The sequence below is a fragment of the Macaca mulatta genome, chromosome 9 (assembly GCF_049350105.2).
Source record: "Macaca mulatta isolate MMU2019108-1 chromosome 9, T2T-MMU8v2.0, whole genome shotgun sequence".
In the NCBI taxonomy this organism is placed as follows: Eukaryota; Metazoa; Chordata; class Mammalia; order Primates; family Cercopithecidae; genus Macaca; species Macaca mulatta.
This window is the reverse complement of record NC_133414.1, coordinates 103,888,696-103,901,879: the sequence shown is the minus strand read 5'-3', so window position 1 is coordinate 103,901,879 and position 13,184 is coordinate 103,888,696. Positions and strand designations below refer to the sequence as shown.

At 39.6% G+C, this 13,184-nt stretch overlaps 1 protein-coding gene across 12 annotated transcripts in view; it reads right to left on the bottom strand.

Moving 5' to 3' along the window:
• BTAF1 (B-TFIID TATA-box binding protein associated factor 1) overlaps positions 1-10,399 on the bottom strand; it is a 105,743-nt gene extending 95,344 nt beyond the window's left edge. For 11 of the 12 annotated variants that reach the window (XM_028826656.2, XM_015147685.3, XM_077946770.1 and 8 more), the window contains exon 1: positions 10,079-10,399. Coding sequence is in view for 3 of the 12 variants with exons in the window: in XM_015147682.3 (XP_015003168.3) it covers positions 10,079-10,092 (14 nt within the window). In the remaining 9 variants the exon portion in view is untranslated. Of the gene's footprint in view, positions 1-2,637; positions 2,778-10,078 lie in introns of all 12 variants that reach the window. The other variant, XM_077946765.1, reaches the window with a different exon arrangement.
• Between the last annotated feature and the right edge of the window lie 2,785 nt (positions 10,400-13,184).

The window sequence follows — 13,184 nt, the reverse complement described above, 5'->3', positions numbered from 1 at the left end:
GGGAGGCTGAGGCAGGAGAATTGCTTCTGAAACCAGGAGGCAGAGGTTGTAGTGAGCTAAGATCATGCCACTGCACTGCAGCGTGGGTGACAAAGTGAGACTGTGTCTAAACACTTGCCTTTACCCATTCATTCACTGGCTTTTGCTATAGGATTGGTGAACAGTCAATCAGACAGTAGGACCAAAAAAAGGGAAAAAATGGTTTCTTGACCTACTTTTGTCTTGATACCATCTCCCTTCTACCCTCATTCAATTATCCTTTCTCCAATATCTCAAATCAGTGTTACTAATCCATTCTCTTCTTCCAATATGCAGAGCTCTCTCCCTACTGAGAAAATAAACTGCTTGATCTCCACTCTCTAGAACACTTTCTTTTTACTGTCAAGCATCTTGAACAAGTGTTTAAAACAACATTTCCTCATCACATACAATTTAATCCATATAAATCAAGGTTCCATCTTTCTACACTGAAATATCACACCTGAAGGTCACCAATGAACTCTTAGGCTCCAAATCCAATAGTTTTTTAAAAGGCCAACTTTTCTTGACTCTTCCTTGACAGCTGTGACCAGCAAGCACCCCATTCTTACACTACTTTCCTTCCTAGGTTGCACATTATATTACCCTGTTCTCCAAACTCTTCTTTCCTTAGTTCTCCCATTCTTAATACTCTTAATATTAATATTGGGAGAATATTCATGTTCAATCCTTGGCTGCTCAACTCTCATCAGTTTCTGCCTGAGGAAACTGTATACTGTTATTTGTTTAAATTATATCCAGAACAAATATTCCCCAAGTCCAGGCCCTCTGAGAGTGCCAGTTTCACACTCCCAACTGCCTTGTCATCCTGTTGCCAGATTAAGTTCCTAAAGCACCCTTTGAATAAACCACTACCTTACTCTAAAACTTTCAATGGCTCACACTTACCTACTAGACAGTAATCCAAAACAAAAAGTATCTCCCAAATATGGGTATTTTTGGTTTCCACAATTTTGCCTATACTGTTTCCTCCACTTAGAATGTCTCTCACACTCCTCCAAGCTAGGGTTACAGTGGCTCACCCCTCTTTGAGGGGATGGTTTCCTGGCCAGTTTCTGCCAGATCCCCAGAATGGTCACTGGTTGTGGTTGCAGTGAGTTAGGTACTCTGCCTCACTGCAACAGCAGGCAGCTGTGCAGATATAACGGCCCCAGGTATGAGACAGGAACTGCTGGTGGGAGGCACAGCTGAGAATATGGGTATATCACCTGGAATTTAACCAGATACACGATTAGACGTGATCTTCAGGTGTGCCTGAGCTTGCTTCTCTAACAAGAGAATAAAATGTGCTACAGCAAACAAACAAAATATTTTCTCTTTGTTCAACTTTTCAGCTAGCTCCCATTCATCAAGATTCAGCTGAAGTCCCTCACCTTCTTGAAACCATTTCAAACTACTATGCAACAGAGATTATTTCCTTTTCTGAAACCCACATGAATTCTCAACTTGAACAGCTACTTAAGTATTTATCATGCTATTTGGTGGCATCTCTCACATTAGTCACATGATGTCTAATTTTCCTCATTAGGCTTCATCTCCTTCAATCATTCTTTTTATCTCGCACAACACTTTGCACAGTATTCAAATATTTGTTATGTAGTTGATATTTACTGTAACTAAAACTATACTTAAGGAAAAGTTCAAGTTTCTTAGGGACAAGTTTAAGAACCAACTTTAAGGAAAGAAAAAGTATTTTGTATTTTTTTTTCCTGCTTCCTTTGAGAAACATCCTTAATCTGTGATAGCAGTATTACACAAAAAAATGGGTTGGTAAGGTAATGTTTCAGTAAATGAAAAGATCAGCACAGCAGTACTTCAGCATTCTGAATAAGGCAGTTAAGCCTGTCCCAAATAGCAAGCTGAAAAATGCCATGCAATAGGCACTGTATTCCTTCCATAATTTCCATCCCTCCTAAACTTTCCTTTGGTCCCCTGCTACCCAGCTTCACTTACAACTCCTGCTCAAAGACCTTATAGACTCCTCTCTAACCTAATGCTGATCCTGTCCCACAGCCACACAGTTCCTCTTGCCTCTCCTTTTTGCAGAGCCTTTTATCCCAATGCCATGTCACGTCACCTCTGCTCTCCCACCAGCCAAATGCCCTAAGGTAGCAGATCAGCTCATTCTCTCATCCACTCCATGCCTGTTTATCCTTACTTCTTCCACTTTGGATGGTAACCAAAATTGCCTCCCTGAATAGAGGAATGGGGACACAAGAATGCTTCTTTGATTCTCTTGACTTAAAGCCCCTTTCATAGCCCCATTCCTCTCTCCAGGAGAGCAGATTGGACACCACATAAAAGGAAGAACAAAAGAACAAAGAGATGAGCAGACAAAGATCTGACAAGAGGGCAGTCTAACCTGTTATCTCAGGGTAGCCAGCTATGAGGCAAGCAGGGTAAGCATCAGGGCCAGGCCACAATGGAAAAGGCTGGTACAGTGAACTGGTGGGGAAAGGAAAAGAACGTCAGACAGAGTCAGTATTATGTTGGAGGGTAGACAGGGCCCTTGGTGAGGGAAAGGTCTGAAGGAAGCTAGACGGTCAGAAGAGAAGGGAAAGTTAAAAGGAGGGCTGATTGAGGGAACACTGTACTTACTCCCATACTACTTTTGGCTAAAACTTCTGTTGCAGAACAGCTAGCAGAAAAAAGTAACATTCTTCATTCTCTGAACGATAGACAGACAGACAGAGGAGACACAGGTAACAGATGTCAAGCTGCATGGAAGGTACCAAAGACTACAGAAGGATAAGTAAAACATAAGAAAATTATATTTTATAATATCCACTGGTTATAAATTTATTGAGAATAAGAAATCTGGCCCATTTTCAATCTGGATGTTAACTCCAAGAAATAACTAAACAAGACATGATTCATGTAACCTGTGATTTCAGGCAAATATTCTAAAGACTGCCTAGAAAAAGGAAAGAGTACATAGAATTTTGTAGAGATTATGCTAGCAGTTGCAATCCAACCTCTCTCCTCTCCAGATGTTTGCATTATGTTAATTCGTAACAGTAAAGCCGTAAAAATAAACAGAAAGAAATGTCACGCATTTTAAACAATAAAACGTGTCCTAGATTACTACTTCATAGTTAATAAACAAACACATGCTGTATTTCCACTCTAAAACATCCCGGGGGGTGGGGCACAAAAAGCCACACTGATATTTTCGAAATAAAGTTAAACTCTCTGATAAATTAGGGAAGGTCAACTGACAGAATGCCTCACAAAGATAGCTTTGTGTCCTTAACTAAAAAAGCATGATCAGTCAAGAGTATCCATTTAGTTACACATATTTTATACGTAGCAAAAGTACAGTAAAATTTTAAGTATAGATGATTTGAATGTTTACTTTTCTGTGTTACTTAGGAAATAAGGAAAGATCATGACCATCACTTAGTACAGTGCACAGTGTGTACTTAATATGTGGAACTTAGCACAGTGTACATATTATCATTAATATGTTTCAAAAGAAACAACTTCCAACAAATTCTCTAGATTAGTGTTTTTAAACATATACTTTCTAGGTCATGTTGTGGATAATTTGAAACTATGTTAATGTTATGTTGTTTTAAACATAAAGATATCATACAGAACACTAAGAATCAATATGAAGGTGTGAAACCATACCAAAGCCAGGTGTAAGGGCAGGCGTATGCTAGATAAGTTATCCCATTCTACCCCAGACCATAAACTCCATGAGAATGGAGAGCACACTGTTTTTCTCTGCTATACCTCTAGCACCTATAACACAGAAAGCACTCAGTTAGTATTGGTTAAATGAATGAAGAATGGTGAAAATGTACAACCAAGCTATGCTATTTCCTTCAAGACATTTTTTTCTACCCTCCATCCCTGATCGAACAACCTATAGCCTCTTGCATGACTTTATCTTAATGACAAAACATAGTACATACTAATCTAGGTTATTTAGCAGAAGTATGGGTGGTTTTAAAACTTCATATTAATATATATTATGTATTAACATGTAAACTTCATAATACATTTTAAAGTGTATTATTAAACGGTTAAAACAGTCTATTTTTATGTGTGTGTCACAATTGAAAAAAAATTAAAAATAATACTTCAAACAAGTACCTTGAGAAACAAACCAAAGAAATAAGGAGGAATTTACCATTGGGATTGAAATGGAAAAGCTTTGATAATGCCTCTTCTACTTTTTCTGGTTTATCTCTAAATTTTTTAAAGTATGAGATATTTGATAAATTAGAATTTACAACAGTCCCTTCTGTCATCTTATAATGGATTGAAATTAACAATAAGGGCCAGGTGAGGTGGCTCATGCTTGTAATCCCAGCATTTGGGAGGCCAATGTGGGGGCCATGCTCGAGGCAGGAGTTTAAGACCACGCTGGCCAACATGGAGAGACCCCATCTCTATTTTTAAAAAATTATTAAAAATAAATTAACAGTAATGGAGGAATAGGCCTAGAAAACCTGTGTTGTCCTTTATTGGTAGTTTTTTCTACATTAACATTTTCCTGTCCAGGATCCACTCAACATCCCCTACATCAAGAAACTTCCTTTTATTTGACAGAATAGGCCTACTGAAACAATGTTGCTCTGAAGTATCAACAGTGCAAACAGAAAATTAACAAAATTGAGCGAAGGTCTGCTCATATGTAGCAATTTGTTTCTTCCATAAGAGGATGCGTTTTTGTTTCTTCTGAACCCTTTCTGAACACTGTAACATTTTCAAATGCAAAGATATGTGAGAAATCTAAGGTATGGCTTTTAAAACAGTCATATCATAAGTACTGTCTAGACATTGTAGACATGACCTTTACAGCACAGATCGCTGAGGGAAAACTATGTATTTTTGAAACCTTCTCTAGCTGATTGAGGAAAAACTATGTTCCTATTAACTAGCCAATGTACAATAATCAGTTCCATTAATTGTGGCATAAACAGGCAAAGGTAGCAAAAACAAGCTGTTTTAAAAATTGTATTAAGTCATGGTTCCCAACACAGCTATAGATTCCATAAACCTAAACCAGGCACGGTGGCTCATGCCTGTAATCCCAGCACTTTAGGGGCAAAGCCGCGTGGATCACTGGAGCCCAGGAGTTTGCAACCAGCCTAGGCAACAAGATGAAATCCCACTTCTACAAAATACACAAAAAAAATTAGCCAGGCATGGTGCTGTGCATCTGTGGTCCTAGCAACTTGGGAGGCTGAGATGGGAGGGTCACTTGAGCCTGTGATTGTGCCACTGCCCCTCCAGCTTTCTAGCCTGGAGGCCAGAGTGAGACCCTGCCTCCAAAAACAAACAACAAACAACAAAATGCCTAAGAAATCCATCTAAGGTTGCTTTGTTTGGGGGGCGGGGGACGGATTCTTGCTCTGTCACCCAGGCTGGAGTGCAGTGGTGCGATCGCAAAGGTAGCTTTTACTGTTGGTGGCAAAATCCCAACTAAGTAACAGATGATAATGAGAAAAAGCATCATAAAGCAAAATAATGGTATTCAAAGATATAACACTTATTATTTAAATTATTCACAAGAAACACTGAAAGTCTGTAATATATGCTAATTTGTTTTTTGCTGAGGTTGACTTTGTGGAAACAAGTCAAGCAGCTAGTGAATGACTAGCTGACTTTCCAGCATCTGCGTCTTAAGGACAACATTCTCCTCTACTCCTACATCTGTATTTTGAGTCTTGTACTAAGGGTCTAAAAGAGTCATATCATTTTCCATTGATATTTCACTGCATTTCACAGAGAACTTCAAATGCTATGACTGTATTTACAATTTCAGAGAGTAACAAAATTATTTTTGCAAGATGTAACTCAGCTACAGATCAACAGTCATGCATTTCATAATCTGCCACATTCTTACAACTGAAAGTACAGTAAAACCAAGCCTATTAAGCAGGGTTTAAAATATATGACCACACAAAATACATCATATCCATTTTGCATTATAAATGACCATGCTATTACAGAATTTACTGTATTATAAACTTCAAAAAATTATTCTAATTTCCTTCCTGTAGGAGGTAGCTTTAAAAAGAAAAAAAATTCTGATGATTGTTAAAATTAGAAAATGGCCAATATTAAAAGCTATAAAGTCTTCCTTACTGCAAAAAAAGAAAAAAAGAAAAGAAAAAAAGTAGTTAAACTCAAAAGCACTCACTGAAAAACACTGGAAATAGTCTACTATGCACAAATTACAGTAAAATCATACTCCTACAAATGTAGGAGTAGAGAACAATGTTGTCCTTAAGATGCGGATGCTGGAAAGTCAGCTAGTCATTCACTAGCTACTTGACTTGCTTCCACAAAGTCAATCTCAGCAAAAAACAAATTAGTATATGTTACAGGCTTTCAGTGTTTCTTGTGAATAATTTAAATAATAATTGTTATATCTTTGAATACCATTATTTTGCTTTATGAGGCAACTCATATGGCAACTCAAAAGGTATTAAAGCAGGAAGCAAAATCACTCATTCATTTTTTTTACATGTACTGAACACCCACTAAGAGCCAGGCATTCTGAGGATGGAAAAAATCAAAGACACATTTCCTTCTCTCACAGAGTTTATGTATCCAGCAAGTAAGATAACAATTAACCAATTACAAAATATAAATATTATGACTGACAGGAATATGTATTGGTGCAAATAGCTCAGATGAAGTAAAACCAGAGAAAAAGTCCTGAACAAGGTGATATATATGCTTAGATCAAAAAACTGAGGCAGGTGGATCGCCTGAGGTCAGGAGTTCGAGGTCAGCCTGACCACCATGGAGAAACCCGTCTCTACTAAAAATACAAAATTAGCCTGGCGTGGTGGTGCGTGCCCGTAATCCCAGCCACTCAGGAGGCTGAGGCAGGAGAATGGTTTGAACCCGGGAGGTGGAGGTTATGGTGAGCCAAGAACGCACCATTGCACACCAGCCTGGGCAAGAAGAGCAAAACTCCGTCTCAAAAAAAAAAAAAAAACAAAACTAAGGTCAGACCTAGCCATACTTGAGATGGGGCTAAGAAGTGTTCCAAACATAAAGAGTAGGGGGTAAGAAAATGAATTCTGGGGAGGGTGGAGGATAGAAGAGAGAAGGTGAAGGGGAAGTACAGAGAACTTGACACAGGATGAATCTAAAAAGACGACGCAGGAACCAGATCACAAAGGATCTGCTAAAATACGTTTGTTTGGGAATGCGGACTTTATCCTAGGGCAATAGGAAACGACTAAAGGGTATTAATTAGAAAGATGACCAAGTTCATGTTCAAATTTGCAAATCAGTAAATAATGCAATTGAAGTGAAGAACAGATTGAATGAGATGCCATGGAAGGCAGGAAAAGGAGAGAGGCTCCTGTCTTGGACTAAACAGTCTAGTCCGAATACCAAATACAATGATACATAAACTTAATATGAGATTTATCAGGTGATACAATATTTAAAGGGATGAGTACTTCCTTTCCTAGGGCTAGAAATGTATATTTTCTAGAGTGTATATTTTCAAAAGATTGGATGTAGCTTTACAGCGACAAAAGGGAAGCGTCTCTCTAAAGGTGTCTTGGACTAGAGATGGTGGCATGTTTTAGGATTGTGGTAACCGGTATAGAAAGAAAAATGATTGGCTGGAGAAAGATTAGAAAGGCAGAATATACAGGATTGGATTTGGTAACTGGCTGGACACGGGAAGTGGGAGGAAAAGGGAAGTCAAAGAATATTCTCAAATTTCTTGACCAGACAATTGAGGGAATAATGGTACTAATTTACTATTTCCCATCTGTTGGAAATTCTGGTGGAAATGTCTTAAAAATATTACAGTGTCTCTTCAGTTACGCATATGTAATAAACAGTGCAAAAAATATTTTAGACTTGATTTTGGCATATGATTTTTACCTCCTGGGCTATTTTCCACCTATTTTACATAAAATAGTATTAAAATGAGTCTGCACCAACAGGAGAGAAAGGAAGTTTGGTTAGCACAGAACTATGCTTCGTGCGTAGAGAAGATCAGCTTGAAACTAAAATTTGCCATTCAAAGAAGTCCACAGATGAAAAAGTCAAGAATTGACACTACCCCCAAAACACACAAGGTGTCTCAAAATGTTTAAGCACAGAAATAGCTCTTTCATAAAAACATGACAGGCTTTTTAAAAAGTGAACAAGAAAAAAATCTACAGAAAAAGAGTGCTAGTCTTCGAAACACAACATCCAGAACAAAAGACAGTACCTTCAAAACCCACTCAGTCATTCAGAAATATTAAGTGTCCTAAAATTCCGAAAAGAGATTAGTGTAGGCCGGCCCGGTGGCTCACGTCTGTAATCCCAGCACTTTGGGAGGCCGAGGCGGGCAGATCACAAGGTCAGGAGATCGAGACCATCCTGGCTAACACGGTGAAACCCCGTCTCTACTAAAAACACAAAAAATTAGCCAGGCGTGGTGGCGGGCGCCTGTTGTCCCAGCTACTGGAGAGGCTGAGGCAGGAGAATGGCCTGAACTTGGGAAGCGGAGCTTGCAGTGAGCCAAGATCGCGCCACTACACTCCAGCCTGGGTGACAGAGCCAGACTGCGTCTCAAAAAAATAAAAACCAAAAAAAAAAAAAAAAAAAAAAAAAGAGAGAGATTAATGTTGCCCGAAGTTTAGGTTCTTTTTAAACATTTTCATTTTGTCTTTATAAAGCTACATCCAATCCTGTGATAATACACATGTTACTCTAAGAAAGGAAGTCCTCATTTCCTTAAACACTGTATTACCTGATAAATGTTATATTAAGTTTATATAGCAATGCATTTACAATGTATATATTCATGTATTTATACAGGAGGTAACAAATTAGAAGATACACCTTTCTATATTTGCAAAAATGTAAAATGTCACTTGCATTCTCTCAAGGCAGTTTTATTTAAAAAAAGAATTTACTCACATTGAATAGATTAATCCATAAAATAAAAATCAGATGCCCCATATTACGGCACCTAGCAACCCCCTTCACCCAACTCCCATGGGCTTCTCCCACACACTATTTCATCAGTCATCTAGGGAGTTTGTAAGGAATGGGTTATCCTTTCTCTTGCAAAACAGATAAAACTTGCGCACTTAATATGCTCCAAGAATGTGTTCAGTTAATTATAAAAAAGAAGGAAAACTATTTGTTTTCATCATTTATTCCTTCAGTCTATACGGTAAAAGAATCCAATTCTCATTAAAAGTTACCATATCAACTCTAAAGAACTTGGTGAATCCACCAGATTACTATCACAGAGGAACTATCCCTTAATCACATGTATACAGGGCCACCAAAATCCGCCTACAAAAGCTTTCCAACCATTCTATCACACTGGAGGAAAGAAGAATGTTTCTCCTATCGCTATACAAATAAATGTCTTGTTAGTTTTTCTATAGTTTTCCTGGGCTTTCCTGTTGACAGGCAATATTTCAAAAGAATATAAGATTTGTGATTTATCTTCCACGCCTTAGCTACGGAAAATGATGCTAATACGATAATTGGCTTAAGGTTACAACGCTGACGTTGGAATGTTTACTGCCAAACAAAAGGAGAAATTATACTTAATTTTAAAAAACATCTCAGGAAAGAACATACCCCTAAAAACGTAAATTAAAACTGTTAACGTAATTAGACGGTCTCTTAGATAATAGTAATTCAGGTTTCCCCTCCATCGACACTACCTACCAAGTTTTCCCATGAAATGGAGGTTAGGGACCAGCCTTAGAATACTGAGAAAGATAAGAGACTTACTCTCCTAGAATCGAAAGAGGGAAGAGAAACCAGAGAACAGAAACATGGTGAGGAAAGAGAAAAAACAGCTCTAACGTGCTAAGGGGTCTATTTAACACGAAAAAGGCATTACTGAACCGATTCACCCAGGAGTAACCCGAGCCCAAACCCCCGCCGACCACGGGGCGAACTCCGAAGTCTACTGAAGAAAGCGCCAGAGCCCAGTGACAATGAGAACCGCTCTTCTCTAGGAGTAGGGGCTCTGAGAGGAGCCCATGCCTTGCCTGAGTCGCCTTTCAGTTCGCTCGTCTGGAGCAAGACCCACCTGGAGACCGCCATGGCCGGGTGCCGGCGGTTCGGAGCTCCCCGCGACCTACGCGCCGCGCAGCTGAGGCGCTAGTTTCCAGAAAGCTGAGAGGCGCAGGCCCAGGCCGCGGAGCACAGGGGAGCGGCCGGTGCGGCGTGGAGCGTTCCAGCGCAGGCCCTCGGGCATCTGCCCTGCCGCCTACCCGAGCTCGTCCCCGCGGCGGCCGGAGAGCAGGGGTCCAAAACAGTAGCGGAGGCGGCAGTCCTCCGACCCGCACGACTTCAAACCGGGTACCCCCAGCTCCGCTCTTTGCTGACGCGGGCGTCGGCACGCAGAACTGAGCGTAGCGCGCCGGAAGTGACGTAAGCTCACCGACAGGGGCTCCGCTCGGCGCGAGCGCCTTGGGTTTGGTGGCAGACGCCTAAATAAAAGCGCTTTGTGCTGATATGGAGAGGATGTCTAGTCTTAAGACTAGGGAAGGAGGTGAAATAAGAGTCCCCTTATTTAACAGAGAAGGAAAAAGTCGATTTAGTCCAAGTCCTGGAACTTCAAAACCTTGGTTTCTAATTCCATACCACCCAGATTCTGCTTCCCATCAGACTGCTAGGAAGCAAGATCAGAAGGACCTTAAGATGAGCTTGTCCAGGTGGTGAAGCCAGTGGGAGGAGTGAAAGCAAGAAGTCGCTATGACACTGAAGAAATGGCTCAGATGTTTGTCATTGTTTGCCAGAAGTTCTGCCTAGGTATTGGAGAGGTCTTCCGACCAACGATTTTGCCAAGTTGGATTTCTCAATTGTTTGTGTTGTTTGTACCATCATTTTCTCAGCCAGCCAGATTTGAAAACTACTATTCTTAAATTTTTGTTCTTTTGGGGGACTTATCTGGCTTTTCAATAGTTTTAAGTTCATTAGGCTTTTAAACACTTCTGCCAGGCCGTTGTCATCTTACACATGATTTGTTGTTGTTGTTGTTGTTGTTGTTGTTGTTGTTACTGAGTTTCGCTCTGTCGCCCAGGCTGGAGTGCAGTGGCGCGATCTCGGCTCATTGCCAACCTCCGCCTCCCGGGTTCAAGCGATTCTAAATGTGCCTCAACCTCCGGAGTAGCTAGGAGGCACAAGGGCCCCACGCCTGGCCAATTTTTTGGTATTTTTTAGTAGAGACGGAGTTTCGCCATGTTGGCCAGGCTGGTCTCCTGCTCCTGGCTTCAAGTGATCCGCCCGCCTCGGCCTCCCAAAGTGCTGGGATTACAGGTGTGAGCCACTGCGCCCGGCCCTTAAACTTGATTTTTATGCTAGTAGTAAAATAATATTTCTCAAATTTTCAAGTCAGCCCATTTTATAGGCCACCAACAGATTAATCTTCAAAAAAACCGCACTGCTTTTTATCATGTGGCTCCTATGCTTATAAAGCAGGTCCATTGGCTTCTCATTACCTGAAGAGGCTACGTCTCAATCCTTGAGTCTGTTTTTCATCTGTAAAATGAGGCTAATAAGAGGTACTGCAGAAGATTGTGGGAATAAAATGAGGTCATGAATCTAGAAGAGCTTACAAGAACTTTGTAAACCATAAAGTAGCATATATGTATGTAAAGAGAAAGAAACTAACAAGTACCTGCTCTGTGCTGGGCACATGACATGCATTATCCATATAATTTGTAGGGAAACCCTGAAAAGTTACTTTTAATCTTCGTAGACAAAGAAACTAAGCTCAGAAAGGTTAAGTAATTTGCCTCAAGATCCAAGTTAGTGATAATATTTATTGTCCAGTCATTCAACAAATGTTTATCATCTCTCTGTATCAGAAACTATGCTTGGCGGTGTTTATACTATTGAAATCTCATCAAGTTGATGTTCGAGATATCTTTACATTTTCACTTTAGTCACCTACCTGCCTCATCAGTTTATCTCCTACCATTCAATAACAAGCAGATGCTTTTTACTGACTGTGTACAACATTCATTTAGCCAAAATTAAGCACCTACCATATGAGAGATTGGAACTTCTGAAGAAACCAGAACAGACAAGGTGCCTACTCTGGTTAAATTTACATTCAAATGAAAGGAAAAAGAAAATAAACAGATCAACACTGAAAATATATTTATGTGCTACGTAAAGAGAATGATGGGATTAATGATATGATTAAAGACCTCCTCTTACTGGGTAAATCAGGGAAAAACAGGATTAGCTTAAGCTGAGCCCTAAATGACAAGAGGTAGCTAAATGTGTGACAGCCTGGGAGCCTTCCAGGAAGAGGGTATATGTAGTGCAAAGGCGTAAGAGAAGTCTGCTCTGTTGGGAAATGAGATAGGAGAAGTAGAAAGGGGTCATCGTAAGAAATTTGGACTTTATATGAAGTAGAAAGCATAGAGTTTAAGCAAGTAAGTAAAATATCTGAGTTATATTTTTAAAATCTTTTTAATTTTAGATAATTGAGTATGTAGTCTAAATGGCATTAGAAGAGAGGAAAGGACTGGTGGTGTAGATTTGTAAAGGATGGTGTAATAATCAAATACATTGATATTGGACTGGCTTGTTTGTAAATCCTTTCTCACCACAGTTAATCACAGTGTCTTGAGAGGGAATTTTAAAACCTCTCTAAACTTCATCTGGGAAATGACGATAATAATAGTACTCATAGGGTTGTGGTGATGATTACATTAATGCACATAAAACGTTTAACCAAGTGACTGCCACAAGAAGCCCTCAAAAATATTATTAACTACATTGCTTATTGTTTTTGTTAACAATGAAACCTTGAGTAAGTGGCAACTTCTAGTCTCAATTTATTCAGCTGTGAAATGGGGATAATGATAGTACCAGTTCACCACCCTTATCTATACTAGTTCATCACCCCTGCCAGATAGTTTTCTGAGTTAAGAATTATTTAGGTTTTGAAAAGTAATCCAATGAATATACCTTGTATTATGCAACACCCCAACAACTTCTAGGGCAGTACTCTATAATCAAATATATTTATAGAGCTGCAGCAAAATGTATGACTAACCATACTAAGAGGAATAAGTAAAAGACTATAGATAGACATATGCCAGTTCAGGCCAGGATTTGCTGCCAAATATATATTTTTGAGATGGCATCTTGCTATGTTGCCCAGGCTGGTCTTGAAC